General features: G+C 42.5%; 3 protein-coding genes across 3 annotated transcripts; 2 read left to right on the forward strand and 1 right to left on the reverse strand.

Annotated features, from left to right (window-relative positions):
- Nucleotides 1–9,623: 9,623 nt before the first annotated feature.
- LOC136932566 (gamma-crystallin M2-like) lies at nt 9,624–10,552 on the forward strand. Its single transcript, XM_067227705.1, has 3 exons — nt 9,624–9,656; nt 9,890–10,132; nt 10,259–10,552. Exons 1-3 carry the CDS (start codon nt 9,624–9,626, stop codon nt 10,550–10,552), a joined length of 570 nt encoding a protein of 189 aa, XP_067083806.1.
- Nucleotides 10,553–10,878: 326 nt separating this feature from the next.
- Nucleotides 10,879–19,052, forward strand: inpp5e (inositol polyphosphate-5-phosphatase E). Its single transcript, XM_067227975.1, has 10 exons — nt 10,879–12,440; nt 13,297–13,420; nt 13,595–13,692; nt 14,171–14,295; nt 15,991–16,110; nt 16,651–16,758; nt 16,945–17,106; nt 17,305–17,420; nt 17,503–17,639; nt 17,860–19,052. Exons 1-10 carry the CDS (start codon nt 11,593–11,595, stop codon nt 17,990–17,992), a joined length of 1,971 nt encoding a protein of 656 aa, XP_067084076.1. The 5' UTR covers nt 10,879–11,592; the 3' UTR covers nt 17,993–19,052.
- A 122-nt stretch (nt 19,053–19,174) lies between these two features.
- pmpca (peptidase, mitochondrial processing subunit alpha) lies at nt 19,175–24,914 on the reverse strand. Its single transcript, XM_067227976.1, has 13 exons — nt 24,868–24,914; nt 24,108–24,310; nt 23,936–24,015; nt 23,677–23,759; nt 23,426–23,520; nt 23,139–23,239; nt 22,749–23,012; nt 22,560–22,652; nt 22,349–22,467; nt 22,047–22,137; nt 21,805–21,867; nt 21,574–21,718; nt 19,175–20,305 (listed from the first exon to the last, which is right to left on the reverse strand). The coding sequence occupies exons 1-13, from the start codon at nt 24,912–24,914 to the stop codon at nt 20,136–20,138; spliced, it is 1,554 nt and encodes a 517-aa protein (XP_067084077.1). The 3' UTR covers nt 19,175–20,135.
- Nucleotides 24,915–27,516: the final 2,602 nt, after the last annotated feature.

The raw sequence follows: 27,516 nt of genomic DNA on the forward strand, positions 1-27,516 counted from the left end.
TTCTTGAATGGCAGCGGCATTTCGTAATGACCATTGTCTTTGAGCCTGATGCTTCTTTCCATCTTTGACAGGAATCGGAGATCCTCTTGAGAGATCTGACCGTCCTCTAAAGACCTTTCAACAAAGTCAGATTCCAGCACCTTGATGATGTCTGCAGGTAAGACTACCTCCTTGACCTGTGTTCTACAGACATAGCGTACTTCGCTTGTGAGGTTTGAAGATGACTCAAGACCCGGCATCACTTGCTTCACGATGACCTGGTGACTTACTCCGATTTCATCTCCATAGTCGAGACATGGGTTGCCATAGCCGACCACGCTCCAGCCCAGGTCTGTCCTCTGTGCAAAGGGCTGATTTTCTCTACCAGGCACCACTTGCTTTGGGACAAGAGCTTGAGGACAGTTGTAGCCGATAAGCAGGCCCACGTCACAGCTTTGCTGAGGAGCAATCTCATCTGCGACATGTTCAAGATGAGGCCATGCCTTTGCAGTCTCTGGTGTGGGAATATGATCTCTGTTTGCAGGGATGAATTCTCTTGTGTAGGTCACCGGCAGAGGAATTATCTTGTCTGAATAGAATCCTCTCACTTGCAGTCCAGTTAGTTTCCGGCAGAACACGACTATGTTTCTTGAAGCCATTGTAGAGAGCTTTAGCTGAACTGGTTCGTTCCTTGTGTGGAGAGTCTTTGCCGTTTCTTCCAGGATGAAGGTTGTGTCGCTCTGTGTATCGAGGAGTGCATATACAAGAACTTCACGATCTGGCTCACTTGTGGCTGACACCCACACTGGAATGACTGTGGATGTATGAGTGTCTTTAACATTCTGTACAACTCTATTGGATGTTGCCTCACATGATGACCTTGCTGCTCTATCTTGTGGGTGATCCGTTTTCCTTTCCCTTGACTTGTCACTGTCCTCAGCTCCACTAAGCCACGTTGACCTCCTTTCTGCATTGATGCAATTATCATGGAGGCAGGATGGATGTCTTTTCTTGCACATATCACAGATATTTCTGTTTTCACAGTCCTTTGAGCGATGACCAAACTTCAGACAGCCAAAACACAATCTCTTCTCTTGAACAAACTTGACTCGCCTTGAAATCGTCTCATCCATAAACTTACGACACTCGTGTACACTGTGACCTGCCTTCTCACAGAAGACACAGCTTGTGGTAACAGTTCTCTCGTCTGAGTTAGTTGCTAAAACCTTTGCTCCAGGACCACTGGTCTTTGAGACCATGATTTTCTCGCTTTCACTTGGTTTTAAAGCGTGAAGAGATGTTATTGGGTTGCAAGCAATTTTGGCTTCACGTGTGAGAAACTTGACAAACTGGCTAAAGCTTGGGAACATGTGACTTTGTTCTTCCACTGACCTTCCTATTCCATCTTGAGGTTAGCCAGGCTGGCAGTTTAGCAAGCATTTTCTGGTTCTCGTTGCAGTCGTTGAGTACTTCAAGACCTCTGATCAGAGACATGGCCGACTCACAGCTGCGAAGGAAGTCAGCGAATTCTTTAAGTTCCACACTCCCCTTGGAACTTATCTTGGGCCATGCATCGAGCTTATTTCTGAAGGCCTTGATGAGGAGGAATGGATTGCCATATCTCTCTTCTAGGATGGTCCACGCTGCACGATAGGCTGACTCTGTGTTAAGCAGGAAGTAGCTTTCAATAGCCTTTTTGGCTGGTCCCGCCACATACCTTCGCAGATAGTATATTTTTTCTTCGGCTGGTATGTTTTTCCTGTCAATAAGTGTCTGGAAAGAGACTTTCCAGTCATTGAATCTGAGTGGGTCACCGCTGAACGTTGTTGGTTGAGGTACAGGAAGACGACTTGCACTGATGGACTCTGCGAAGGCCCTAACAAGAGCTGCAGTATTGTCTTCTTGTCTTGGATGTGTCACCGCTTGAGGTGGGGAGGGATGCTGCAATAGGCTACTTTCATACTTGACTTCCTCATTCTCCTTCAAAGGGACACTTTGATGGAGCAGCTCAACTATTTCTTCGTCCGAGCATTCACTTCGATCATATACTTGCTGTCGCGCCTTAGCAGCCTTTAGCTTCTTAATTGTCTCCAATCGTTCTAGTTGTCTGCGCTTGGCTTCCAGCACCCTTTGTCTCTCTGAATTTTCAGCCTCTTGTTTGGCTCGTAAATGGGCGGCTTCAGCTTCGAGTCTTTCAAGTTCTTTGATATGACATTCTTGCTCTAGCAGTACCTTTAAAGTGGCTTCATTGGCAGCAACTTCAGCAGCAGCATCTTGTCTTGCAGAAGATTGGCTTGAACGGGATGTTCTTCTTGAGTTAGCTCGGGAATGAGCAGATGACTTGGTGCCGTGAGAGTTGATGCTTAACTTGTCTGAGGCTGCATATTTACTTACAGACTCTGTTGCTTACACCCTTTGTTCTTCATCTTCTCTTGTGTCTAGAAGAGCCCTTGCTGTCTGGATGATTGTTCTTGTTACTGCTTCACAGGTGTCTACTCTGCGACGTGTGTCTTGGTCGGGAATGTCGATGTGCCTTAACTCTTCATAGACAACGTTCAGATTCTCTGAGGCATTGCTTAACTTAGTGATGTGGTCACGCAGCAGGTTGTTTGAGCATTGTCCACTCAGCATTTGTTTGGCATCCTTAGCCTTCCACTTCTCGTAGCTCACACTGAAACGGTGTACAAATCTTTTTACTTGCTCATTGTGCAGTTCTCGGCCCTTGTCCGTTAACTTGCAGACTCTTTGGCTTCTTTGTGGCTCTTGTGAGGAAGTGTGGTGATCATCTCTTTTGCCTTCAGCAGCTTGTGGTTGCATGTCTGTGCAGTGCTTCTGCGCGTCTTCACCTTCACTCTCTTTGTCACTCTCAAGGATATGGTCAACCTCTGACATTTTACTTAAATTAACCTATTTTGGTTTTAATCTAAACTTGTCTTTACAACTTTGTTTACAATAATGTAAGTTAGGTTTAATGTAGTCTAAGTTCAATATAGTTATATTAACTTGATATCCAAATGAAATTGTAATCAAAGGTTAGTATGACACAGTTAGATAATAATTATTTTGCTATTTATGGAGCTATAGTCTTGCCTGATAGCTTTTTATAGTTATATATAGCCTTATTTAAAACTTAAATCTTGAAATGGAATTTAAAACAAATCAAAAAGGTTAACTTTTAGTTATACTTGGACATCGTATTAAGTAATAACCATTTACCTTTAAATGCTTTATATTATAACTTTGCCTTAGTTCTTAGTAATAATTTCTTAGTAATAATTACAGAATAGTCATCAGTATGCACAATGTCAACACAGTAGCAATATCAATGTACTTCAATTTGAAAAGGTAAGTAAACAAAACAACATTAACTTGTTGTGTGAAATGCAAAAGGAAATGTCTGTCTCTTGTGCAGAACACTTAATGTCTCTAGGTTGCAGCTTAATTTGCGTTAGGGAACCTGATTCTTCCCGTGGGCACTGTCTTCTTGCACTGATGTGATCGCTGGAATACATGCGCGCGCTGCAATGTGGAGATGTCCCGGCCCAACTACAATTCGCGCTCACTGATTTCGTCTTTCTCGCCTACTCATGCAGAGCAGTCGAGTTCTCACTATAGCTCTGACTTTAAATGTGCGGCAGTTACATTAGATGTAATAATTGTTTATAGTACTTCATACAAACATGTGTAGTGCTTCACATAATAAAGACAATATGATGGCATTACATGAGTGTTGTGTGTTTGTTTGACATAAAATACAAATGTATGTATCATAGAAACCTCACAAAGTTTCCTGGATGCTGGTCACAAATAAATTCGACACCTTCAGTACTGTGTTGCGGGTAGAATATTACTACATATACAGGCTACTCCAAATACGTGATGAGTAGCCTACATTCGGGTAGTGTCTACGGTAACTAGTTGATTCAGAAGAAACAAAACAACATGTTGCCTGAAGGCCAACGTAGTTCATACATGGAGTCAGGTGGCTGAGCGGTGAGGGAATCGGGCTAGTAATCCGAAGGATGCCAGTTCGATTCCTGGTCATGTCAACTGACGTTGTGTCCTTGGGCCACTTCACCCTACTTGCCTCGGGGGAATGTCCCTGTACTTACTGTAAGTCGCTCTGGATAAGAGCGTCTGCTAAATTACTAAATGTAAATAAATTTGTGACTGAATCCCTTCCATACCCATGTGCTTCAGTACCTCGCGATGTAACGCAAAGGATTGCAACGATGGATGTGTTTTTGCTCGTGGGATCGAATCCCACTCGAATCTTTTATTTTCTTAGCTTCCATTTATTATGGCGTGAATGGCTGTAATGTAGTAATCATTACATTTGTTGCCAAATCAAGATGTTACCTGAAGGCCAAGGTGGTTAGTAAGTACGTAACTGATTTGAGTAATTTCCATGAGCTAGAATAGCTTGTGGAATGGCCTTTACAGTAATACACCAAAGGCCTAGTGCGATCGAATCCCACTTCATGCCAGCCTGCAAATGTTTTATTTTGTCTCCATTTATTTTGTCGTTAATGGTAATGTAGTGCGTACGCAGCTTATACTTTCATATTCGCCGCAGCAAATATGAGATCCGACTTGAAAATAGCCAGTAATATGTTTGTGAATTTGTGACGAATCTGGTGATAGAGGCAGACTGATAGGTGCACGCACCGCTGGGAAACCAGTTAGTTCGGAAACCAGTAGGGACACAACACCGGAGCTAAAATGTATGCTTCAAACGACGGGACAGAAGATAACTAGATCGACTACACACAATTAAGGCAAATTGCTTCACACAGTAACAAGTGGTTGTGATCACTTTTGAGCAGTTTAGCTCTACCTTAGATAGTTAGAGATGAAGCGCGAACGTTAGCTGCGCTGCTGCATGCATCGAACACATGACGTTCCAGTAACTTCATTCCATGCTGTGTGTTCAAATGCTTCTTCATATTTGTAGTATTTCCTCCCTTCGACGAAATAGACTTTTTACAGGCGTTACAAGTGGTTGTTGTCATTTTGTCATGTGAAATACAACCAAACTTTAGAACGCTTCTTCCTAGTTGCCATGTTTGCTGCAGTCTGTCTTCGCCCATGCGTGCGCAAACTTTTATAGTTTATTCAGACAGACGTTCGCGTGTCCCATTATTAAACTGAGCATATCGATTTTTAATCCATTATTAAACTTAGCATTTTAATTGTTTAACGGCACAGAGAGTCGTTAACAGAATCATTAAGGAATTTTGCTAACGATTCCAAGGAATCGATTCACTGGGAACAGTTCTAAACAAGAACCGGTTCTCGATACCCATCCCTAGTGATGAGGTTGCCCTCGTCAACCCTCCAGTCGAGATAAGTAACAGTGATGAGGTTGCCCTCGTCAACCCTCCAGTCGAGATAAGTAACAGTGATGAGGTTGTCCCCGTCAACCCTCCAGTCGAGATGGATGGCAGTGACAAGATGGTTCCTGAAGTCAACCCTCCAGCTGAGGTGGATGGCAGCGGTGACCGAACTGCGTACTGGGTGCTCTCTAGCCATGACCATTTTGAGATGGAGGATCATCAGACTCGCCTCTCTGAAGTGCGTGAGGTATCTGATTGTGTGTCAGAGCCGTTTGATTCAGCCAGTGGCGTCATGAGTGAAGCGAGGAAGCAGAACAGTGATGTTCTTTCTGCAAACAGTGACCCATCCGATGTTGAGTCCCAACAAGTAGTGCTCACCTATGAAGATAGAGTTTCAAATGAGCTTGTTGTGTGCATTCAACCCCGGGGCTTTGAGAACACAGTTGCCCGAACAAGACGAGGCAGAGTTATCAATCCACCACAGAGACTCGTTTGTGAGATGAATGAGCAGGTGCTTGACACCCTTTTTTTTCTCTAGTTAAGAGCTTATTTTGAAATTCTTATTGTAGTAACAGATGTCATTCTAGTCAGTCTGACCTGACTAAGAAACAGTTAGAGATGAGTATCAGATATAGAATAGCAGAATTTGAGGTGTAACAGGCATCTCTTGGGTCTACTTTCCGTCTGGGGTAAGGCGCCATTCCATTCTTTAAGTACTCCTTAGTTGAAGGATTTTTTAATCGATGGCTTGTGATACTTTTTAGTGACATCCTAGTTTTTTTTTCTCTCTCTTTCTTTCCCTCTCTCTTTTCTTGTCTGTTAGTACTTCTCCGGTATGTCTCCAATTTAGCAGAATTTAAGGGTGGTGTATGTAACGGAGTTGTATAAGTTCTTGGTAGCGATTGTTAAATCCTGCATCATTGGGTCGAGACTTTTATTTTGAAGTATTAACTACACATTGGTAGCATATCCTGCCTTGCAGCAGAACAAAAGATAACTGCTGCAGGTAGGTTGGGCAAAAAAGATGTTCCCATTAAAGTCTGTTGAATAAGTCCATATATATTTGTATTACAAATACGTATTAAATGTCTGTTTTGAGTTGTAAATGAGCAAATATAAATCACATGTTAACGAGATTAGAATTTAAGTTTTATTTGATTTTCTGTTTTCGCTTGATCAAGCATACGTGCGTTTGACTAATGCCGTTTACTATTCATATGTATTTTGCTGCAGGCTGACCAAAAGAATGCCCATTAATTGAATGTGTATTTGATGACCCATTGTTCACAGGTAACAATTTTGATTTTAAGTGTTGTATCTCACGTTACAGAGTTATTATTATACGGCTAGCCTATCATACTGGTGGCGTGGCTAGCATGCTCGTTTTAGAACGGCTAGCCAGTAACGTCATTTTGCAATGCAGTCGCTGTTCTGCGCAATGAACTGTTGGACGAAGATTGTTGAGTTTGGATATTTTAGTAATTGGATGTTAATTGGAACACTGTTAATAATATGGCAGCAGAACAAAAGATAACTGCTGCAGGCGGACCAAAAGAATGCCCATTAATTGAATGTGTATTTGATGACCCATTGTTCACAGAAATAAACATCTTCATCCATCCTGAGAGTTTCAGTCCTTAAAAAGCAGTAAACACAACGCAGGTTACACGTGCGCAATGCTGGCGAGGACAGGGTCTTCTTTCTGCGAAGCTACTTTACATTGTTTTGATTTATGGCGTGTTACATTTCTTCACTGATAATAAAAAGATTTTCATGAGAAATATCTATGTATGTGAACTTGATTTGTAACAATTGTGGCAATTTCCTCCCACGCCTGTTTAACCGAAGCTAATTTCGGTGGGTTTCTTCTCCCATCTCCATCACATTTAGTCATTTAGCAGACACTCTTATCCAGAGCGACTTACAGTAAGTACAGGGACATTCCCCCGAGGCAAGTAGGGTGAAGTGCCTTGCCCAAGGCCTTGCCAAGACACAACGTCATTTGGTTGGCATAGCCGGGAATCGAACTAGCAACCTTCTGATTACTAGCCCGATTCCCTAACCACTCAGCCATCTGACTCCCTGACTCCCATCAGAATCAAATAAAAATGCAAATACACACAACACAACCAAATACATAAACGTGCTGCAAATACATAAACCCCGCTCCTCGTCTCTCTCCACTGGCTACCTATCATGGCCCGTATCAGATTCAAAACCCTGGTATTGACCTTCCGAGCAGTGAACGGGACTGCACCCGTCTACATCAAGTCTCTCCTGCAGCCTTACACCCCCACCCGTCACCTACGGTCTTCTTCAGACAACCACCTGGTGGTCCCACCGCTCAAGACCGCCCGGTCCCAACACAAGCTCTTCTCCTGTCTGGCCCCCCAGTGGTGGAATCAACTCCCCACCTCCATCAGAGATACTGACTGTCTCTCCACCTTCAAGAAAAGGCTCAAGACGCACTTGTTCCGGGAGTACAACGGTACTTAGGAATGGTTCGCTTGACCCGATGTTAGTTTCCTCAAGGATCACAATGACTCTTGCTTAGAGACTTGTTGCTCTTGTGGTTTGTGGTAACTTTAAAAAAAAAAAAATGTTCTCGCTGTGATATATTGTTTTTATTACTGTTGCTTGCTTTTTTCCACAGGTACACTTGCACTTATAGCGGTTCATGTTGTTTAATTGTAACTTGTTTAACTACATGCTCTTATGGTTCTTCCCTTTGGCACTTACTTTGGTTGTTCACAATGTGTGCTTCATGTTTTGGCTACTCGCGATGTTTTTGGCTATCTTGTTGTTATGATCAGTGACCTATGCACTTTGTAAAGCTCTCTCTTGGAAGTCGCTTTGGATAAAAGCGTCTGCTAAATGACTAAATGTAAATGTTGCATTTGCAAACGAAAGCACGCAAACCAAAAACGCTGCAAATACATAAAAAAAAAAAAAAAAAAACGAACGCCTCTTTACTTCGATGTTGGTTCAAACGTCTCATATGTTCTCTCTCTTTTGCTCCGTGAGGCCGAAAATCAAGCTGTTCCACTTAGCGCTCCCCCTAGAGGCCTGGTCAACTTTCGTTGTGAAAACTGCCAGCCACACACACAGATGATCCTACTGGCTGCCATGGATGCAGCATATGAGGACATTACAGTAGACGCCTGCAGAGGTTGGATCAGACAAGATTCTTTCCAAGTTGTATTGCAAGGGAAAATATCCAGTGTGATGTGGATGAGAATATGTAGGCCGACAGACAGGAACGTCTGGATGTCTAGAGACAGCACTGGAACAGTGCTGCATGCAAAGTTTTGCCTAAGTGGTGTTTCCTGTGTTTCTTTCTCATTTTGTTTTTTTTACCTTTGTGCCCCTTGTCTTTTTCTTACTGTAAAAAATTTAGTTTTTCATTTCATACAGTAGCACTAGTAAAAGCTGTGAAAAACGAAATCCTGTCCAGTCTCTTTAAATCAATAACCCACATACAGTAATATGTAAATTAGTACTGTTGAAATTGATATATGCCATGTAGAAGAAGTGCAGCGTTGTGCATTTTCAATACAGTAACTGTCATCCAAACTGTAGCCTTAGTACATCAGGTAATACTGACAAAGTACACAGTTACATTGACAACATGACCAAAAATAATTACCACCTTGTTCGTGAACGATGACACGATGACTTTTCATTCTGATAACACTGATATGTTCATTGACATAAATATTTACTCTTGAGAGATGAACTAAGGATTTTAAGTGAATTACTAGCTTTAGCAACATATCCATTGTGTAACGCTGTTTGTACAAATTGTTTTGAGAAATGCACTTACTATTTTGCACATGTTAGGGATGATGTGAAAAACGCACCAAAGCGACTGAGAAAAACAAAACGTATGTAGATGTCATCTTTTTTTTTTATCCCCTGGTTGTATTAGCAATGTCATATAATGTCACATAACCAGACCTAAACACAAAAAAATTGTTACTGTAACTGAATAAAAGATGTATCACATGCAGAATGTACAGTAGCTATGACTGTATGTCATTGTTAAAAAATAAATAAATACAGGCTTTGTGTGACCTTTGTTTGTTCCATGAGTAAAAGCCGTTTTAAAGCTTTTTGAGGCACCCCATCTCTGTAAATATGGACAAACAGCCCCATGCCCTTCTATGGCATGTTGCTGGCTCAGGATTTTTTCATAATGGGCCTCTCTGCCTGTTAGGTATAAAAAGAAAGGGTTAAGCAGGTAGGAGTCAGTTCAGGATCAAGAGCAAGAGCAGTAACAACAGCAACAGCTGAGCCAACTGAGCCAAAATGACCACCTCTAACATGAACATGATGAGCAAGGTAGGTACCACTATACTTTGCTGATTTTTACACCAGTATTGATGTGGATTGCACAGCTAGGGATTTTCTTGGTGGCATCTTGGTGTATTAACTGTAGATGCTGCTGCCATGTTGGAGTTGACCCCTTTTTACTAGGCCAGTGCCATAGATCAACTCCTGAGATTGATATTTAATTGTCAGACTGTTCAATTAAAACCATTGTAAAACAATGTATTTCTTTTTTTTCTATTCAGATCATCTTTTACGAGGACAGGAACTTCCAGGGCCGGTCCTACGAGTGTATGAACGACATGTCTGACATGTCCTCTTACATGTCCCGCTGCCACTCCTGCAGGGTGGAGAGAGGCTGCTTCATGGTCTACGACCGCACCAACTACATGGGTAACCAGTACTTCATGAGGAGGGGCGAGTACTCAGACTACATGAGTATGATGGGCATGAGCGACTGCATCAGGTCTTGCCGTATGATCCCCATGGTAAGAAGTAAACCTACTCTCCAGGCACTAGGATGCCTCCGTTGTTATGTCTATGTATCAATGTCTTTGTGCTATGGGATGGGGTTTCACTTAATATGTACTGTTTAAATTCGTGTCCCACTACAGTACAGAGGAAACTACAGGATGAGGATCTACGAGAGGGAGAACTTCGGAGGTCAGATGTACGAGATGATGGACGACTGTGACTCCATCATGGACCGTTACCGCATGTCCAACTGCATGTCCTGCAACGTGATGGAGGGCCACTGGCTGATGTACGAGCAGCCCAACTACAGAGGCAGGATGATGTACATGAGGCCTGGAGAGTACAGGAGCTTCGGACAGATGTTTGGAGGCATGGGAGGCATGGGCGGCATGAGGTTCATGAGCATGAGGCGCATCATGGATTCCTACTACTAGATCATTTGCACTTAATAAAGGGATCTTTTTTTTTTTACAGAATCACTTTTATTTAACATGAACCATAAAAACATTTTCTTCACAAAACCATTTTTATCGCTATGACACATTTTGGGTAAATTGGGAAATCTTTCTGTGTGCTGTAGGCTGACATACTGTGGTACTGTGCTCTTCTGCAGAAATGTTCTTTGTCACGTAGAGGGCGCTGTGACTTACGAAGCTACATGAATTACCATGCTGCTCTTGGTTGGTAACGAAAACCCTGTTGTAAAGCGTTGCTAAGGAAGTATTAGGATTTTGAGCTAGCTTGACTTGTAATATGAAGCCAAAAAAATTGCTGAACAAAAACGTAGCTTACGCTGAGGTAATTTCTTTCGCTAACGTTTGTCATCAAGGCAAAATGGAATCATGTGGATTTGCTAGTCTTGCTGTCTAGTAGCTTGGTACAGTACTGTACGTGTAGATGGGAGACAAACAAAACAGCTAGGCTAGCTAGCTCTACTGTACAGTACCAAACAGTACTACTAGCACTGTACTGTAGCTGGGCAATCTCGTAAGCTTGTAGTTAAGCTAACTACGTTATCTTTATCAACGTTACTCAACGCTATTTCTAGTTAGGTTATTTTTCGTGAGCAATATGTCACGTGCTATAGGAGATGCCGCTTCAACAAAATATTTAGACGATAGGTAGGCTACTGTAGTCTATACGGTGTATTTAACTTGCTAGAAGCAGTAGCAACTGAATACTGTGTCTGATTAACGAGCAAAACCATTTAAATTCAAGACTGCATCCTTTTTTAGCAAGCTACTGGTAACAAATACGGATTTCCAATATAGCTTGTATTGTTAGCCTAGCTAGATAAGCGGCGGAGAGAAAGATGTTTTCACGAACCGCTTAACACTGTAGTTAGCTGTCTGTCAACTAGAGCTAAACCTCTTGTTAGCTACCCAGCTCATATTTTCTCTACATCAATCAAAACTAAGCAATACGCGAATGAAGTCTCCGGGTACAACAGACGTCTGACCAGAGGACATAGGACATGAAGATGACCGAGGATGGGGAATACACCAGCCCCTCTCACCCAGCTGCTTCTGTCCTTCCTGGAGTAACAGGTGGGAAGGACCCAAGTAGGGTCAACAATAACAAGGAGCTGTTTACGGCACCTACACCAGACGTTAAAACCTTCAGGGCCCACAGCGACACCCAAATCACCCCTCAAGATACACGGGACATGAAGAGCAAGTCCACTTCTTACCAGCCTCGCCCACCCCTTCTGCCTAGGCCATCTGGGCTAATGAAGGTAGGCAAGAACAGTTCGCTGGAGGAGAAGGGGAAAAGGATACGGAGATCTAGTCAGGAAAGTCTAACCGACCCCGCCGAGACGGGCTCCTCCACAGACTCCCTTAAGGATGACCATGCAGTTTCAGATGTGTTTACCTTTAGTGGTGCTGCCACCTTGAGGAACATACAGAACTCAGCGACTGTAAGCGCCCAGGTTCCTACACGGTCTCCCATCTTCAGGGGTAGGGGCCACAGCCTCTCAGAGTACGAGACGCAGCCCCACAATCACCAGAGCGAGTCCGCAGAACAGCGGGTGAGGTCTTCCAAAGTGCGCCTCTCCCCCCTGGAGCTCTCAGGAGCGCTTCCCGCCCTGGAGCAGAGTTTGGTGTCGGCGACCTTAAGAACGTCTAATCGGATTGACAGGGATTGCGTGGATTATGGCATGCTGATGGGGAGAGGAGGGCCCAGGCCTGGAGAGAGACTGCATAGGAACCTGAGCGACAGCCGGCTTCTAGAGAACATGGTGTCTGACAGCTCCTCCGTCAACTCCATGAAGTCCACCTTTAGCGTGCTGAACCCCATCAGACCCAGAGACGTGAGAAACAGGTGGGTTCAGGACAGGAGACTCTTACCTGCACATACGGAGGATGATGAGCTTTAGTGCTAGCAGGTTTCCCCTCTGGGTTGATAGGCTACAGTGTATACAGGTGTGCTGTCTTTAGGCTTTCTTGAAGCTTTCAAAGCAGAATTTTAGGTTTTGCCTTAAGATATGTTTCGTGACACCCCATTTTTTAATGGAAGGTCTACTGTAGTACATTGGGTTACATGGTTTATGTGCATTTTTCAGAGAAAATCACTTCCTGTGATGTTGCACATAACCTCAAATCAAAACGCTTCACAGCGATGACACTATAGCACTGGCCACAGTTCACCTTTATTGGCCTTACAGCATGTTAAGATGTGTGCATGTGATCCAAGAGCTTGCTTTAACAGAGAAAATGGTGAAAGATAAGATAAAATAGTTTGTGTGAGGGGATTGACCTTGTCTGGTTAGCACACCTATTGACAGCTGACCGGGAGATAAGATGGGTCTTACTGGACAACCAGTATCTTAGCAGCAGGAATCAGTGCTCAAGTATTTAAGGGACTTATACTAGTATACGTGCATATAAGAACTAATAGGTACAGTACTCTGTATTACACTATACCACACAGTACATCACTGCATACATGCTACATTACACAGGTGCAGGCATCATATTGCTGTGACAGTTCTTCCTCTGGGGTTTGTTCAGGACGTAACCAGTGTCTGAATTTTATTTATTTATTTTTAAGTCCAACCAAAGATGTAATTCATAACAGAAGGGCAACATTTAAATAAATGGTTTTGTGAATGTTCTTTATCAAGGTCCCAACCTTGGGTACCTCATATGTAGTTACGGTCCTGTCTGTGTTGTTGCAGGAGCTTTCTGGAGGGAAGTGTACTAGGCAATGGTGCATTGTTGGGGGCTGAGGAGCTAGACCGCTACTTCCCCGACAGGACTCTGGGAATCTACGTAGCAACCTGGAACATGCAAGGAGAGAAGGTCGGCCAACCAACCTTAGCACACAACCTGCAACTGATGGTCTTGGAACACTGAGAAACACACTGGGAAACACACTCTTCTCCTTGCTAGTACTTCTTCTACTGTACATGAATATCTATAATAACGTCTGACCACCATGCTAACAAATCATATTAACGAAAGTATTATTTTCAGGGACTTCCAATCAATTTAGATGACTTGTTGCTCCCAACGGACTCTGAATTTGCACAAGACTTTTACATTATCGGTGTTCAGGAGGGATGTCCAGACAGGTAGGAGTCGTTTATATTGCTTGTCAAGGTCAAGGTTTCAACATTTTTACAAGGGTTAATTTGTTGTGTATACAGGAGATTCAGCAATCCATAGTTAAGACAAAAGCTAATACGCTTCTAAAAAATGAAACAGAATTTTACTATTTTACCGACTACGAACTCCGGCACTCATTGCGAATGCCTTTGTTAATCGCATTAGTTCAATCGCGGTACTGCACTCCGTTGAATTATGAAAAGGACACCTGCAAAATATGAACTTTGCAAGGTGCCCGGCTCTTCAGATAATCGTAGGAAACGCGAACAAACAGACAGACACACACAGATTCCTGGCATTGCTAGAGATATGGTAGTATACTGACCTTGAGATTGTGTTGTGTACATGTGTGTGTGGGTGTGTACACGTCTTGCGTTTGTTGTGCATGTGTGTTCACGTCTGTTTGGTTGGTGTGTGTTTGGTGTGTGTTTATGTGTGTGACAGGAGGGAGTGGGAGATTCGTCTCCAGGAAGCCCTGGGCCCATACTACGTCATGCTGTATGCTGCATGTCATGGCGTTCTCTACCTCACTGTGTTCGTCAGGAGGGACCTCATCTGGTTCTGCTCAGGTGAGTTTTACGCCACACACCGGCGCCATGGAAACAGCCTTGAAATGGGTGTGTACTATGCATGTTCTATGTGATACTGGGCATGTTCGTTTACACCAGTGGTTCTCAATCCTGGTCCTTGTGGCCCCCTTCCATGCAAGTTTTAAGTGTTGCCCTGCTCCAACACACCTGATTCAAATGAATCGGTCATTATCAAACTCAGCAGAAGCCTGATAATGACCCATTCATTTGAATCCGGTGTGTTGGAGAAGGGAAATATTTAAAACATGCTAACTGTCGTAGACGTTTTTGAGAGAATCAATCGTTAAACTGAAGTCGGGTGAAGTACAGAGTTAAGATTTATTTGAAGTATGACGTATACATAATAACGTTACCAACATAACTTAATTGACACACAAACTTAAGACAATAACACAAAGACAATTCCATACAGCTCCATCTAGCATTCTAGAATGGAACCGGAGAGTCCAGCAGACACCAGCACTATGCAGCTGATGGCCCTGAACCCCCCAGAACATCATTCAACAGACCATTTTATAGCACAAAGTTCTCAAAAATCATTGGTCCATAATACAGACATGCAGCTATACCAAATATCTTCTGTTATTGGTTAACTCCTTAGAACAATACAGTTCGAATACAGCTTGAATCCACATTGTCTTCAGACCAACTGTCTCTTCCCCCCAGTTAGGTGTCATAAAACTACAGGTGGCATCTCTGCCAAATGGAGTTGAATCAACATTCATTGTATCAAGAATCTTAGCGAACTGTAAACTTATTTTAAAACACATTCATTGTACATAAGCCCAACATTTCTTTCACATAACCTAATGCTGTGTACTTGTTTTATGTGCCTAATAATACCTGTACCAGAGCCTGTTTAAGGAGAGCCTTGCCACTCCTTATTAAGCCCCATTGTACCGAATGGCTGCAGTTCCACCAGAGTTCCACTGGGGGTGATCGCGAGCGAGTGCACGTTGAATGGGAGTCTATTGAGCTAAACGGCTAAATTTGTCTCTTTCGCCCGATTGTCGTTGAGAAATCTCCGATTTGATTGTAGTTCCATGTTGCATGTTCAACATGGATTATAGGTCGAAAGTTGAATGAACGAGTACTTGTTAATGAATGCTGATTGGTTAGTGAAGGACTGATACGACCAGAGCTCCTGCTTGATGGCATCCGAAGCGGAATCAGAATTTCAGAGCATTAGCAACATTAGCAACAACATTAGCAGCCAAAACTCTGTCTAGCATGTGTATTGACAGGGAGAACCTGACAGCTGTGTTGTCGATGCCTTGAGAGAAAAAAGGAAGTGACCAGAGCTTGCCGTAAAGCAGTAGCTCTGGTCGTACAATGTGTATGACGTCAATGACATTTTCAAAGGCTTTTTAGAACTGGCGAAAAATCTAACAGCCAGCAGTGTGTATTTTTTTTGCCTCCCCTTTCGAATTCAGAATTCAAATTACTAGACAAAAAATTATATCCTGAGAAAAGTGGATTTTGAGGGGTATAGCTCCATAGACCTCCATTCATTCTGCACCCGCTCGTTAGCGCCCTCACATGGAACGGCAACCAGTTCAGAACCCGGAAGTTTCCCGAGAGTGGCAGTTCTCCCTATATTAGACATTCTCTGCCTGTACACTTGCTTTCATGTGCTGTACTATAGCTGTAACTCTTGCTTTTCCTTGCGAGCAGAGGTGGAACATGCCACAGTCACGACGAGGATCATCTCCCAGATCAAGACCAAAGGGGCTGTGGGCATCGGCTTCACCTTCTTTGGGACCTCCTTCCTCTTTATTACCTCCCACTTTACCTGTGAGTGGACAGGAAGGTACCCTCTGTTTAGGAACAATTAGGAATTAAGTCATTGAATGTAAATAGGAAGAAGAATGTGCAGGATGAACAACAATAAATAATAATATTAGAAATATTAGTATTATAAAACATAGCAGACACTTTTATCCAAAGCAACATACAGGTGGGGATTTGAACCTGCAACCTGTTGATCTGCTGTCAAACGCTATACCACTGAGTTATACCTATCCCCTACATTTATTTATATTTAGGGAGTCAGGTGGCTGAGCGGTTAGGGAAGCGGGCTAGTAATCTGAAGGTTGCCAGTTCGATTCCTGGCCGTGCAAAATGACGTTGTGTCCTTGGGCAAGGCACTTCACCCTACTTGCCTTGGGGAGAATGTCCCTGTACTTACTGTAAGTCGCTCTGGATAAGAGCGTCTGCTAAATGTAAATGTAATATTTGCGCTAAATGGGTTATTTTGCATCAGAACGCCTAGAATGCACAGGTTAAGTGTTGTTGAACAGAGCAACCAGTCATTCCCACATTGTTCTTTACCAGCTGGAGATTCCAAAGTGTATGAGAGAGTACTGGACTACAACAAGATCATAGAAGCTCTGGCTCTTCCTAAAGGCCTCCCAGACACAAACCCATATCGCTCCACTGCCTGTAAGTCAACCTGCTCTTCTGCTAGTCACTTTGAAGCATTTGTGTGACAAAAAGTCTTTCACTGCTTAGTTAAACATTTCTAACCAAAACCTAAAACGTTATGTCTGGATAAATACTAAATATAATACAGAATATAATATTGTGTTGTGTATAACGTTAATAAATGCTGTAAATTATCATTTTCAGCTGACGTGACCACGAGGTATGATGAAGTCTTCTGGTTCGGGGACTTTAACTTCCGTCTGAGTAAAGACCGCGTGGGAGTAGAGACCATTTTGAAGCAGGCGTCTGGCGTGGACATGACACCCCTGCTTCTGCACGATCAGCTCTCCAAGGAGATGAAAGACGGTAGGCTGTCATGAGGCATGCTGTGTGTGTGCACGCGCATGCGTCAAATACAAATTGTAAATAATGATATACTTTGACCTTTATTTAGTTGAATTGTGTGTTGGTGTGCGTGTTGGTATGTATTGTGTGCATGTTGGTATGTATTGTGTGCATATCATCTGATGCTTTTGGGGCTGAGACTGTTGTCTTGTATTCTAGGTTCTATCTTTAAAGGTTTCCAGGAAGCACCCATCCACTTCCCACCCACCTACAAGTTTGACATTGGTTGCGATGTTTACGACAGCACCTCTAAACAGAGGACCCCGTCATACACGGTGAGCTGTCCTGCTCAAGGACTCCTATCATAGAAAAACCACAGCAAAACCAATGAATGTCTTTTCTCTGTGTGCGTCCCAGGACAGGATACTGTACAGAAACAGGCAGGCGGACGATATCAAGGTGGTCAAATACACCAGCTGTTCATCTATTAGGACATCCGACCACCGGCCTGTTATGGGCATGTTCCAGGTCAAACTGCGCCCAGGGAGAGACAAGTAAGCCCAGCTGGAACTGGATCCTAGCTGGACAGCCTGCTGGCTTTTAGCTCTCCCAGTTTAGATACAGCAGATGATGCCCTGCAGGGCTGCAATGGTGTGGTGCAAATAGCTCTAACCCCGAAAAAGAGGACAAGTATTCTTTTTGGGTGAAAACAAAACAATTATTATATATTTATATAATTATTATATTTATATAAATGTGTGTTGTGTTTTACAGCATTCCCCTTGGGGCGGGCCAGTTTGACAGGAGCCTATACCTGGAGGGCATCAAGAGGAGGATCACCAGAGAGCTGAAGAGGAGAGAGGCTCTGAAGAACCAGGGCAGCAGCACCGTTTGCTCCATCTCCTGAACATGCCTTCGGACCAGACTCAACCTGAACAGACCATACTCAACTGGACCAGACCAGACTCAACTGGACCACAACAGACCAGGCCGCTCTCTGTGGAAAGATCCAGACTCTATTCAAACTTACACATGACCAGCAGGATTGAAAGGGACACGGTTGTTTGTCTGTCAAACCCCAGAATCGTGTAGTGAAGAAGTTATTGACATCTAGTGTGCTTTGGTGGGACTGCACAAGGTGGAGTAGGCTAGTCCTTGAGGACAAACAGCACACAAAAGTCTGGTGTATATTTATACAACACTTTTGCGCAACGAGACCTTAGGAATCTTTCCAGTAAAAGAAGAACATCCGATGACCTTGGAGGCAGTGTCTACACTCTAGGTTCTTACACAATTTTTATTTAACAAGCCTGGGCGACATGGACCATTCCTCTATCAGTATTCTAAATGCCTTGTAAATGCATTTCCATCACTAGCTTCCTAAACAGTACATGCAGTAGCCAACTAGGTGTGATTTTTTTCATGTCTTTAAAGATTGTTTCTATTCTAGATTTTCACCAAAGTTAGAATTGCACTTCAGTTGAGATCTGGCAAGAATTCTGGTAAAACCCCACTTTAACCACTGAGAGCTTTACAAAAAAATAATAATGTAATTTATTTTTTAGACCTTGATGAAAATACATTTTCTGCAGTACTCTTTAACAGTTCATAATATTCGGTGTGTGGTAACTTTTCCACTTGTCCACGGTCGGTATCTGGATTTAAGATGATCTGCTTAAATGAGGTTGGAAAATGTTGTATAGGTCCCTTGTTGAGTTCGGAACAGTGTGTGGTTCAATGCCTTAACATTCTCTTAACTAAATCAAAACTGTCTTGACCTTTTGCAGAACTGTACTGTGGTGATTGGAGATCAATAGATGGGTTGTGCTGGTGAATCATGAGTCATCTGTCACGCGTTTAAAGTGCCTGTGATCTTGTCCTCAGGACTCAATATTGTTAACAATCAATATGTCTTTTTTAACAGGTTTTCTGTGACATAACATCACATAATAAATATATTTTTGTCATTCTTTATTTTCAGCCACAGATGTCTCACAGCAAGCATGTGATATTGTGTAACCTTTACAGGTAGTGATAATCCACTTATGACATTTAATTTGTCATGTAAGCCCAAGCAGTACTGAAAGTCAACATTTGAAGATGTTTATTTATAGTTGTAATTATGTTTAATGGGTTTGTCACCAACATCCCACACAGAAGACAATGGGCCTGCATGTGGTAGCATTAGATAAAGAATACTGTGTTCTTATATTAACATGGTTTTATACAAACTCCATTTACTGCCCATATAAATGGTATAAAGTAATACATATACTTTATGTTGCCCCATTCTAGGTAAAACACAGGAGCATTATCCAATTCCTCTTTCCAAGCACCAAACACTACATCAGTGCAAACATACAATTACACATACATTCAGGGCTTTACACAACAGGGCATTATAAGCGGTTGAAGGGCATGGGGACAACTACTGTACATTCTACTGATAAGAATAGGGAGTTTCACATCCCAGTTATGCTGAGTGAGGGTAAATGGCTACATTTGACCAAAACTAGTCACAAGTCTTGCCATGAGGATTGCAAAAGGTTTGTTTCTTTCAATAGTTTGTGTGCAGTACAGAGGAACTGAGTTGATCTGCAGAGGGAAGAGGTTTATCAGCTGAGGGTGCATCTGTAAAACGATTACGAGAAACTCAAAAAGTGTGTCCTTAAGTCGTCACAAAGGAAGCAACTTCCCAAACGCTACAAACATTAGAACTTCAAACTCTGCCATTATCCTTTATAAAAGTAATTTGGCAGCTTCTCTCCTCTGCACAGGCCTAAGTGCTGGCTTCATCAGTTCACACACATTCATTCACACACCCTTATAACTAGAACCCACTGAAAGCAAACGCAGCTGAGGAATTTCCTCAGACCAAAAATAGAGAGAATGTAAGTGTAATATTATTTCTTGACGAGGAAAAACAGCAATAGTAGTCCAGACTTCGTCCCCTTTCACAGAGCTCCACCAAGACGGATAAGTGTGGGATTAAGTGTCCAGTATATACAGTAATGGTAACTTGCCACTGGCTCGATGCATAACAAGGCTATCTATCGGAAGAGGCGGTACATGCGAGGCAGGCGCCCATCCTTACTGGACAGGGCAGCCTGGATGTGTTCATAGGAGGGCATTTCTGTCAGATCCCCCAGTGCTGCTACAGCCGGCTTGCTGCGAAGCATTTTGGCTGTGACCTTCTTAATGTCGCTAGCATTGACATTGCCTGAGAAAAGGGGAACAGAAAAAGAAATTGTTTATTAGAATGCACTTCCAACCTTATCAATATGATGTTTGACTTTCCCCTCTTAATGTCAAAAGTTGCATAAGACTTTGCAACACTGAGCTAGGAATTGGGTGGGTAGAGAAACTGATGGATAGAGCTATAGTATATTTACAAAACATACAGTCAAATTCGCCTAAAACACCTAAACAAGGCATACCCAAAGAAAATTAAAAGCTGTTCTTGAACAATTTGGAGTACATGCATGGTCTCTTTTGAAAGGTGACACTAAAGTTCTTTCCCCTGTTGTCAGAATCCCTTTAAGTCCTACTTGTTTTGAGTAATAGAAGCTTAAACACAAATATAGCTGCAAGCAGCAATGAGGTGGCCAAGCAGGTCAAATGACCCAGAAAACATTTTAGACATCCTCAAAAGAAATGCAGCAAGTTTGGTGTGAATACATCAAAGATTTGCTGAGATGTGACCCAATTTCCTGTTTACCGGCTTTGCTGCAAATTGGCTGTTTGATTGACTGTACCGAGCAAACGGTTTAGAAAATGGAAAAACCATGTGATAACTTTTGTGAGGCTTGATAATCTTTGACCCGTTGGTGGCGCTAGAGTGCTCCAATTGTAGACATGAAACTTGGTAAAAGATTGAAGGGACTGTCCCCAATGTGTGCCATTTTTCACACATTTTTACCATAATGTTTCAGGGGCTGCCACAGACTCCAATGGGAGAAGATGCGTAATAATAATATTAAGGTACAAAACACAATAGGTGCCTTCGCAGCTTGGCCACCAATGAAATAAAAAGCACTGTCGCTTGACTGAGAACGCCCTCTGTCCAATGTTGCCGGGGGGGGGTGTGGTACTTAGAGCCATCATATCCCATATCCAAATCCCCATTAGTATTGCTGACACCGCAACAGAGAGGGAGTCAGGTGGCTGAGCGGTGAGGGAGTCGGACTAGTAATCCGAAGGTTGCCAGTTCGATTCCCGGTCATGCCAACTGACGTTGTGTCCTTGGGCAAGGCACTTCACCCTACTTGCCTCGGGGGGGAATGTCCCTGTACTTACTGTAAGTCGCTCTGGATAAGAGCGTCTGCTAAATGACTAAATGTAAATGTAAATGTAACAGAGGCATAAACACATTATCGGGCTTTTTCTGATTCCTCAGTATTTATTTCTGATACTTCCCCAGACTATTAAGAGTACATCTACTACAAATACATTTGATGTTTCATGACACTCCGAGATAGCAGTACTCACTAATGAGTGTGCACAACTCATGAGGAAGCTTCCTCTTTCCCGTGGCGAGAACCTGGCGTCCCACATCCTCAAAGATGACCGGCCTTGACTCCAGATTCATCATCAGCATCGACTTGAGCTGCGTCTTGGCTCTCTCCAACTCCATCTGACAAACGAACAGATTCACGGTAAGGTACAAATGTCACAAAGCTTTACCGTTCAAACAAAAAGGACTGATGATTGGTTTGTTACCTCTCCTGCAGTCCCAGCCATCTGAATGAACTCTCTGGTTATGATCTCCACCATTTCCCGAACCTGAAGCCACACAACAGAAATAAATTATATGTTTTATACAAAAGCTTTAAAATACAGCCACCAAAGTAGGTCTGGTCTAAGGTTCTCCACAATACTTTTACATGCCCCCTTTCTCTCTATAGTACAGCCCAAACACAACATGCAAATCTGGGTTTGTTCAAGTGCAGGCCGCGACCTACCTGTCTGGGGTCCGCACTGGCATGGATGCACAGCAGACCATTGTCCTCATAGCTATGGTGGTAGGCTGTAGCGTTGTACATCCAGTGATGCCTGGACAGCAAAATACAAGAGCATTATATCCAAAAGTAACATTTTACTGATCAGTGGTCATCATTTTGCAGCAAATGCAACTTTGATTCTGCTCTCACCATGAAAAACATACATTGTATATAGAAATAGATAGGTAATGTATTCATCCCAATGGGAAATTTCAAAAAGTTCTTGAAAAGTTGCTTCTTTGTTTCAGGTTTGACACCCTCACCTATTGAGCACGTTCAGGTACAGGCGGGTGAACATGCCTTTCCCAGGGCCCCCTGCAGAGAACGACCCTCCTCCCCCCATCATCATGTTGAGGACAGCAAAGGGGATGAAATCGTCTTCCTGTCACATAGACAACAAACACGTTAAGCAACAAAGACACCTTCAATAAACAGGACAGGACAGGTAGCAGGAAGTGGGAGGGGCTAACCAACCAGGAAGGAGCAGCTCTCCAGGCCAATCATAATGTGCGTAAGCTCAGGGATGGGCGTCGGGCCAAGGCTTACATCTGACATGTCCTTTTCCATCTGAGAGGAGGAAAAGTGGGTTCTAGCGATCAAGTAAACAAAAACAAACTATGACATGAGGTCAAAAGCAGACAACAACAAACAGTCTGCTCTCACCTTAATAATGCCACCAGTGTATTGTGCCACAGAAAGGTCAACATTGGACGGAGTGCTAGTTCCCCAGACTGGCTTCACGTCCAGTAGGTACTTCCTGGCACACTCCACTAACTGCTCATGTTCGATGCCCACGCCTGCTAGCACCATGCGCTCGGGGCAGAAGTAGCTCCGCAGGTAGGAATGAAGCAGCTTCTTGTCAATCTTATCTACGTTGTCTACGGGGCAGAAGCGTGGCAAACCCACTGTGTTGCCCCGGTACGCAGCCTAGGCCCAAGAGGAAGAGTAGTGAAAAATGACACTTTCACAATTACTTTCAACTCGAACTATTACAAAAGTCAGGAAATAATTTACACAGTGGAAGTGAGATTGAGAGAGAAAGGCATGACTCACTGCATGGATCATCTCGGTCAGCAGAGGTTCAGGGTCAGGGCGCATGCTGAGGTCCTCCAGCTCAAAGCGCACTGCCATCCTGGTCATCTCTATCTCCTCGTCTAGCACAACCCATCAACAACAAAAAATAGACTTCAGCCAAGTCAATTTGGACACACAGACACGCTCACAGACCGTCAAACTCTTGACATGTTCACATTTTAATTGATTTCAGTATGTCAGGTCTATGTTAGAGGAAACTAATTATAAGATGTGTCTATGTCATTCAGCGTACAGTTTGAACTCACCCAGAAGACGAGGCTGCAGGACAGCATCAGAAAGAAGACTGACAACAGTGTCCAGTCCCTTTACCTCAGCAGAAATGGCATACATAGTGGTGTCTCTGAAGTCAAATAAACAGGAAACAAGCTACATGAATATAAATGTGCTTACAAGTCAAATATGCCATACTATGCAACATTTTATGTTGTTTATTACATGCCTATAATTTTCGCTCTTTAGTCTTACTGGGGGCATACTTGGCTCTAAAAAAGCATACCTAGATGTTTGGCAGTCACATATCCCTCCATGCTTTTCAAGTGTGAGGAGTATTTCATCTCTACTCCCATACTGTGCTGTGGACTGAAGAATACATGTTTACTGTAATTGCAAGAGAAAGGCCTACAATTATAATGACCATTTTATTACACGAACCATTTTACAATGATATGGGTTTATTCTGTTAGCTTGTTAATTGGAGTGAGGGCATACTAGAGGATTAGTGTATCACAATAATAAATAAACCCCTTGCCACTTACAGAAAAGGCAAGTTTCTCCACAAAGTGTGCAATTCCACTTGGGTATTTTGTCTCATGCCTGGAACCTGAATTTACTAAGACTGTAGAATGGGGAAAAAACAGAGTGTATGGACTCAACTAATTCATGTTTTTAGTTTAAATACTGCAAATATTAAGTGCTGCAGGTACTTACTTCCAACTGTGCAGAATTGACCAAACTTGTTCTGGGATGCAACTTTTAGACCATTTTCTAAAGTAGTGATTTTTGTCTCATATTTCTCATGCCCATCCACTGATGCAAACACGGGTTTGGGGATCCCAGGTAAGGGTGAAGAGAGTGAGATATTTGGATATCCACTGCCACTGCTGTATTTCCTGTATGCTGCGATCCCACACCTTGAAGGCAACGATAACTAAATTATGTTGTTGTTGTTACTTGTAATAAAAGTAGGTCTTCAAATAAACAGTAACTTTGCTGTTTCTATAGCCATGCAAGGGTAGCTAGCTAGCTGAACACAAACTACTGCAATGAAATAACTTCCAAAGATCCTCTGCTCTAGATGTAGATGTTTGTTTTGTTAGTTAGCTGACTAGTTTGGGACTTGGCTCACACCAAGCCCCTGATGTGACTACTTCTAACTAACGGTAGCTAGCTAACAACTTGACGTTCATTCCCTTGGGTCTCATCAGCGAGGCGAGCTAGTTTGACCACTGTCTGGTTTGACTGTCGAGATTGACAGCCAGCCTGAAGGTAGCTAGCTAGCTAGCACCCCCACCTCAGAAAGATATGCAACTAGCACTAGCACTAGCTAGCAGTTTGCATCGTTACAAGTATTCACGACCAATCGATCCGGTTGGAGGAGCAAATCTAAACGTAACAATAACGTTGGTCAAATATTTAAAAACTTAAAAGACTCAGAACACTTTAGTTAATATAAATAATAACTGAATACCTTTGGACACGTCCCCAAGTTCTACACCTAGACATGTGCGATGCCATCTTGGATTCGCTGTGACCACTAAATAACCCGGATAACGTTGGTAGGGCCAGATACACTTCCTCTTCATCAATTCCATCAAATTAATTTAGAAGAACGTAGCTGTTTATATTAGATGTAGTTTGTTGATGTGTCTCTTCCATTTATTTATTTTTTACAAGTAGACTACAGCTATGTGCCTTTAAAATGGATCCTCAGTTGAAGATCTTATGATCTAATTTACCAAGCAAGCAAACCAGCCTAATTTACCGACACCCAATAGTGAAAGATGTGACAGACATTAACACTGACTGCAGAGAAGATGGATGGATGAACGATTGAGTTCTACCAGTACTGCATCAATGAATTTGGTCTTGTACAGCCAACTGAATTTATTTCTACTGAAAAGTATTGTTTGTATAGGAGTTGGAGGACAGGCTTATTCAATTAGTTCCACTGTCACCATTCGTATGTGTCTATACTGCTACTGCACCCTTTGGACCCTGCATTACTTTGTTGTTTATATAAATGGCTCACTGCTTTATCTGGTGTAGAGAGGACCTTAGCATGATGCTAATAGTCTTTTTTCGCTTCCCTCTGCTACTGTATGTCACCATCTCTGCAGATTACATTAACTCACCTGCTGAGGACAGCCTGACATGCCTGTCTTGTGTCCTTTCTGTCATATTGTAATTCCACTAGTCCACTGATCCTGGTTTCACTTTTGACCTGTACCCCATGGGTCCTACACGGCCTAGCCTCCAGTTCTGTTGGCATATTCTCATAAGTCTCAGGAGTCTACACTCCTTATCCATCATTGTTATATCATTTGTAAATAGTTTTTCACAAAACATTTGCATGTTTTTTTTTCTCCAGTGGAAATTGTAAAATTGATTAAAATTATGGATTATAATATGTATACCACAATGTCCAAATGTTGGGTTTCAATCATTTTGGGAGGGTTCTAGATGAAGCCCTTGAAATATGAAGTTTTTGGTGGACCCCCTGGGTGGGTTCTTGTAAGCACCCTTAGAATGTGAAAAGGTTCTCTGGATAAAACCTCCAGAGTAGTAGTTTTTCTCTGAAATAAAAGTGCCGTCTCTATGTGGGGCTGTATCTTTTCCCTGAACTTTGGTGTTTTCTTGTTGTAGGCTATTGTGGTTCTGCAGTTTCAGATTAGATGTTTTCATAGAGAAGATATTTTTGTAATATTTTTTGTAATTTACTGGGAAATCCATTTTGGCCATTATTCAACAATTCAGCAATTGTTTCGGTTTAAATAGGACAATGGATGATCACATCTTACCAGAAAAGGCTTTGTGCAGTCACCCAAACCTTCTTGTTCAAGCCACTTACACACTTCATTATTTCTCCAGGCAGTATAGTTCGTTTCTATACAAAAAAAGAAAAAAATAGATAAGGTGGGTGCCCACTCCCCCCCAAAAATATTTAGGCATTGCTTTTGAGCAATTCCCTCCAGAGGTTGTATCATGTATTTAACATTACATATGAAAAATTTAAAAAGATCAAGTTCAACAGAACTTCCCCTCAACAACCCTTGTCTCTATGGTCACTCCACAGCATACAAAACCTATACGATGTAGTTCACCTTGGAGGTCTTGGCATGCTTTCTCAGGGGAACCTGCCATTCACCATTGGTAAGATCGAGAGTTGATGTGATCCTCTATTTCTAGGGACAAGAGAGAGGCCTAACAAAGAGTGTTTGGCAGTATGCAAACAAGTGAAACGATGGTTATAAAAGTAATAATTACACAATTAACGGGGCCAAAGAAAAGTAAAATTGTATTCTATACCTAACCAAAAATGTCCCCATACTAAACACAAGGCTGTTTTAAACATAAGTAAAGCTACATGATGTAGCAATAGGGCAGCTTACCTATTCTAAAGCCCCTGTGTGAATGAACCAAAAATTAATGAAAAGCACAATACCACGTATTGGCACATAGACCCGTCTCCCCCTTGGCCTTTTTAAATAAAATGTGTGTATTTTTCCTTCTTTCCTTCTCTTACCCCATTTGTAGTTCTAGTGTATTTATTATCTATTTATTATTATTTATTATCATACCGACCACTAAACGTAGTTTTAACATGAATTTGAAATGATGCAATGAGTTATTTCTAGGCTTTTGTTATGTAAAAATTAGTGGTGGGCCGTTATCGGCGTTAACGTGCTGCGTTAACGTGAGACTCTTATCGGGCGATAAAAAAAATATCGCCGTTAATCTATTCTCAAAGTTGGGTTGGGAGCTGGGTCTATACTACGTAAGCTATGATGCCTTTCACCTTGATATTTTAGCGCGGATGTATACCTAGCCGAAATGCACTGTAGGGGGCGAGAACGAACCTGTGTGTATGCCTTGTGTATGATATTACCACATCAAACGTGACGTGCTAACATGGATGCAGCTATGAAGCCACCGGGTTTGCTTCAGGGAAAATGTATTTTTAAGAAGCTTCCCAATGGAAACCTCGACAAGATTAAGGTTGTTTGCACCTTGTGCGATGCGGAATTTGTTTACTGTAGGAGTTAATTCTTCCAGTCTCAAATACCACCTAAACGCAAAGCATCCCTTAGCTAATGCGGAAGATGCCGGGCCAAGCACT

The sequence above is a fragment of the Osmerus mordax genome, chromosome 24 (genome assembly GCF_038355195.1).
Source record: "Osmerus mordax isolate fOsmMor3 chromosome 24, fOsmMor3.pri, whole genome shotgun sequence".
NCBI lineage: Eukaryota > Metazoa > Chordata > Actinopteri > Osmeriformes > Osmeridae > Osmerus > Osmerus mordax.

Coding starts and splice junctions, on each gene's coding strand:
- LOC136932566 (XM_067227705.1), top strand. CDS start 9,624: ATGACCACCTCTAACATGAACATGATGAGCAAG. Junction 9,657..9,889: donor ACATGAACATGATGAGCAAG/GTAGGTACCACT, acceptor TTTTCTATTCAG/ATCATCTTTTACGAGGACAG. Junction 10,133..10,258: donor CTTGCCGTATGATCCCCATG/GTAAGAAGTAAA, acceptor GTCCCACTACAG/TACAGAGGAAACTACAGGAT.
- pmpca (XM_067227976.1), bottom strand. CDS start 24,914: ATGGCATCGCACATGTCTAGGTGTAGAACTTGGGGACGTGTCCAAAG. Junction 24,016..24,107: donor TCAATTCTGCACAGTTGGAA/GTAAGTACCTGC, acceptor CCCATTCTACAG/TCTTAGTAAATTCAGGTTCC. Junction 22,468..22,559: donor TGGAGAGCTGCTCCTTCCTG/GTTGGTTAGCCC, acceptor TCTATGTGACAG/GAAGACGATTTCATCCCCTT.
- inpp5e (XM_067227975.1), top strand. CDS start 11,593: ATGAAGATGACCGAGGATGGGGAATACACCAGCCCCTCTCACCCAGCT. Junction 16,759..16,944: donor CCCATATCGCTCCACTGCCT/GTAAGTCAACCT, acceptor TATCATTTTCAG/CTGACGTGACCACGAGGTAT. Junction 17,640..17,859: donor CTGCGCCCAGGGAGAGACAA/GTAAGCCCAGCT, acceptor TGTGTTTTACAG/CATTCCCCTTGGGGCGGGCC.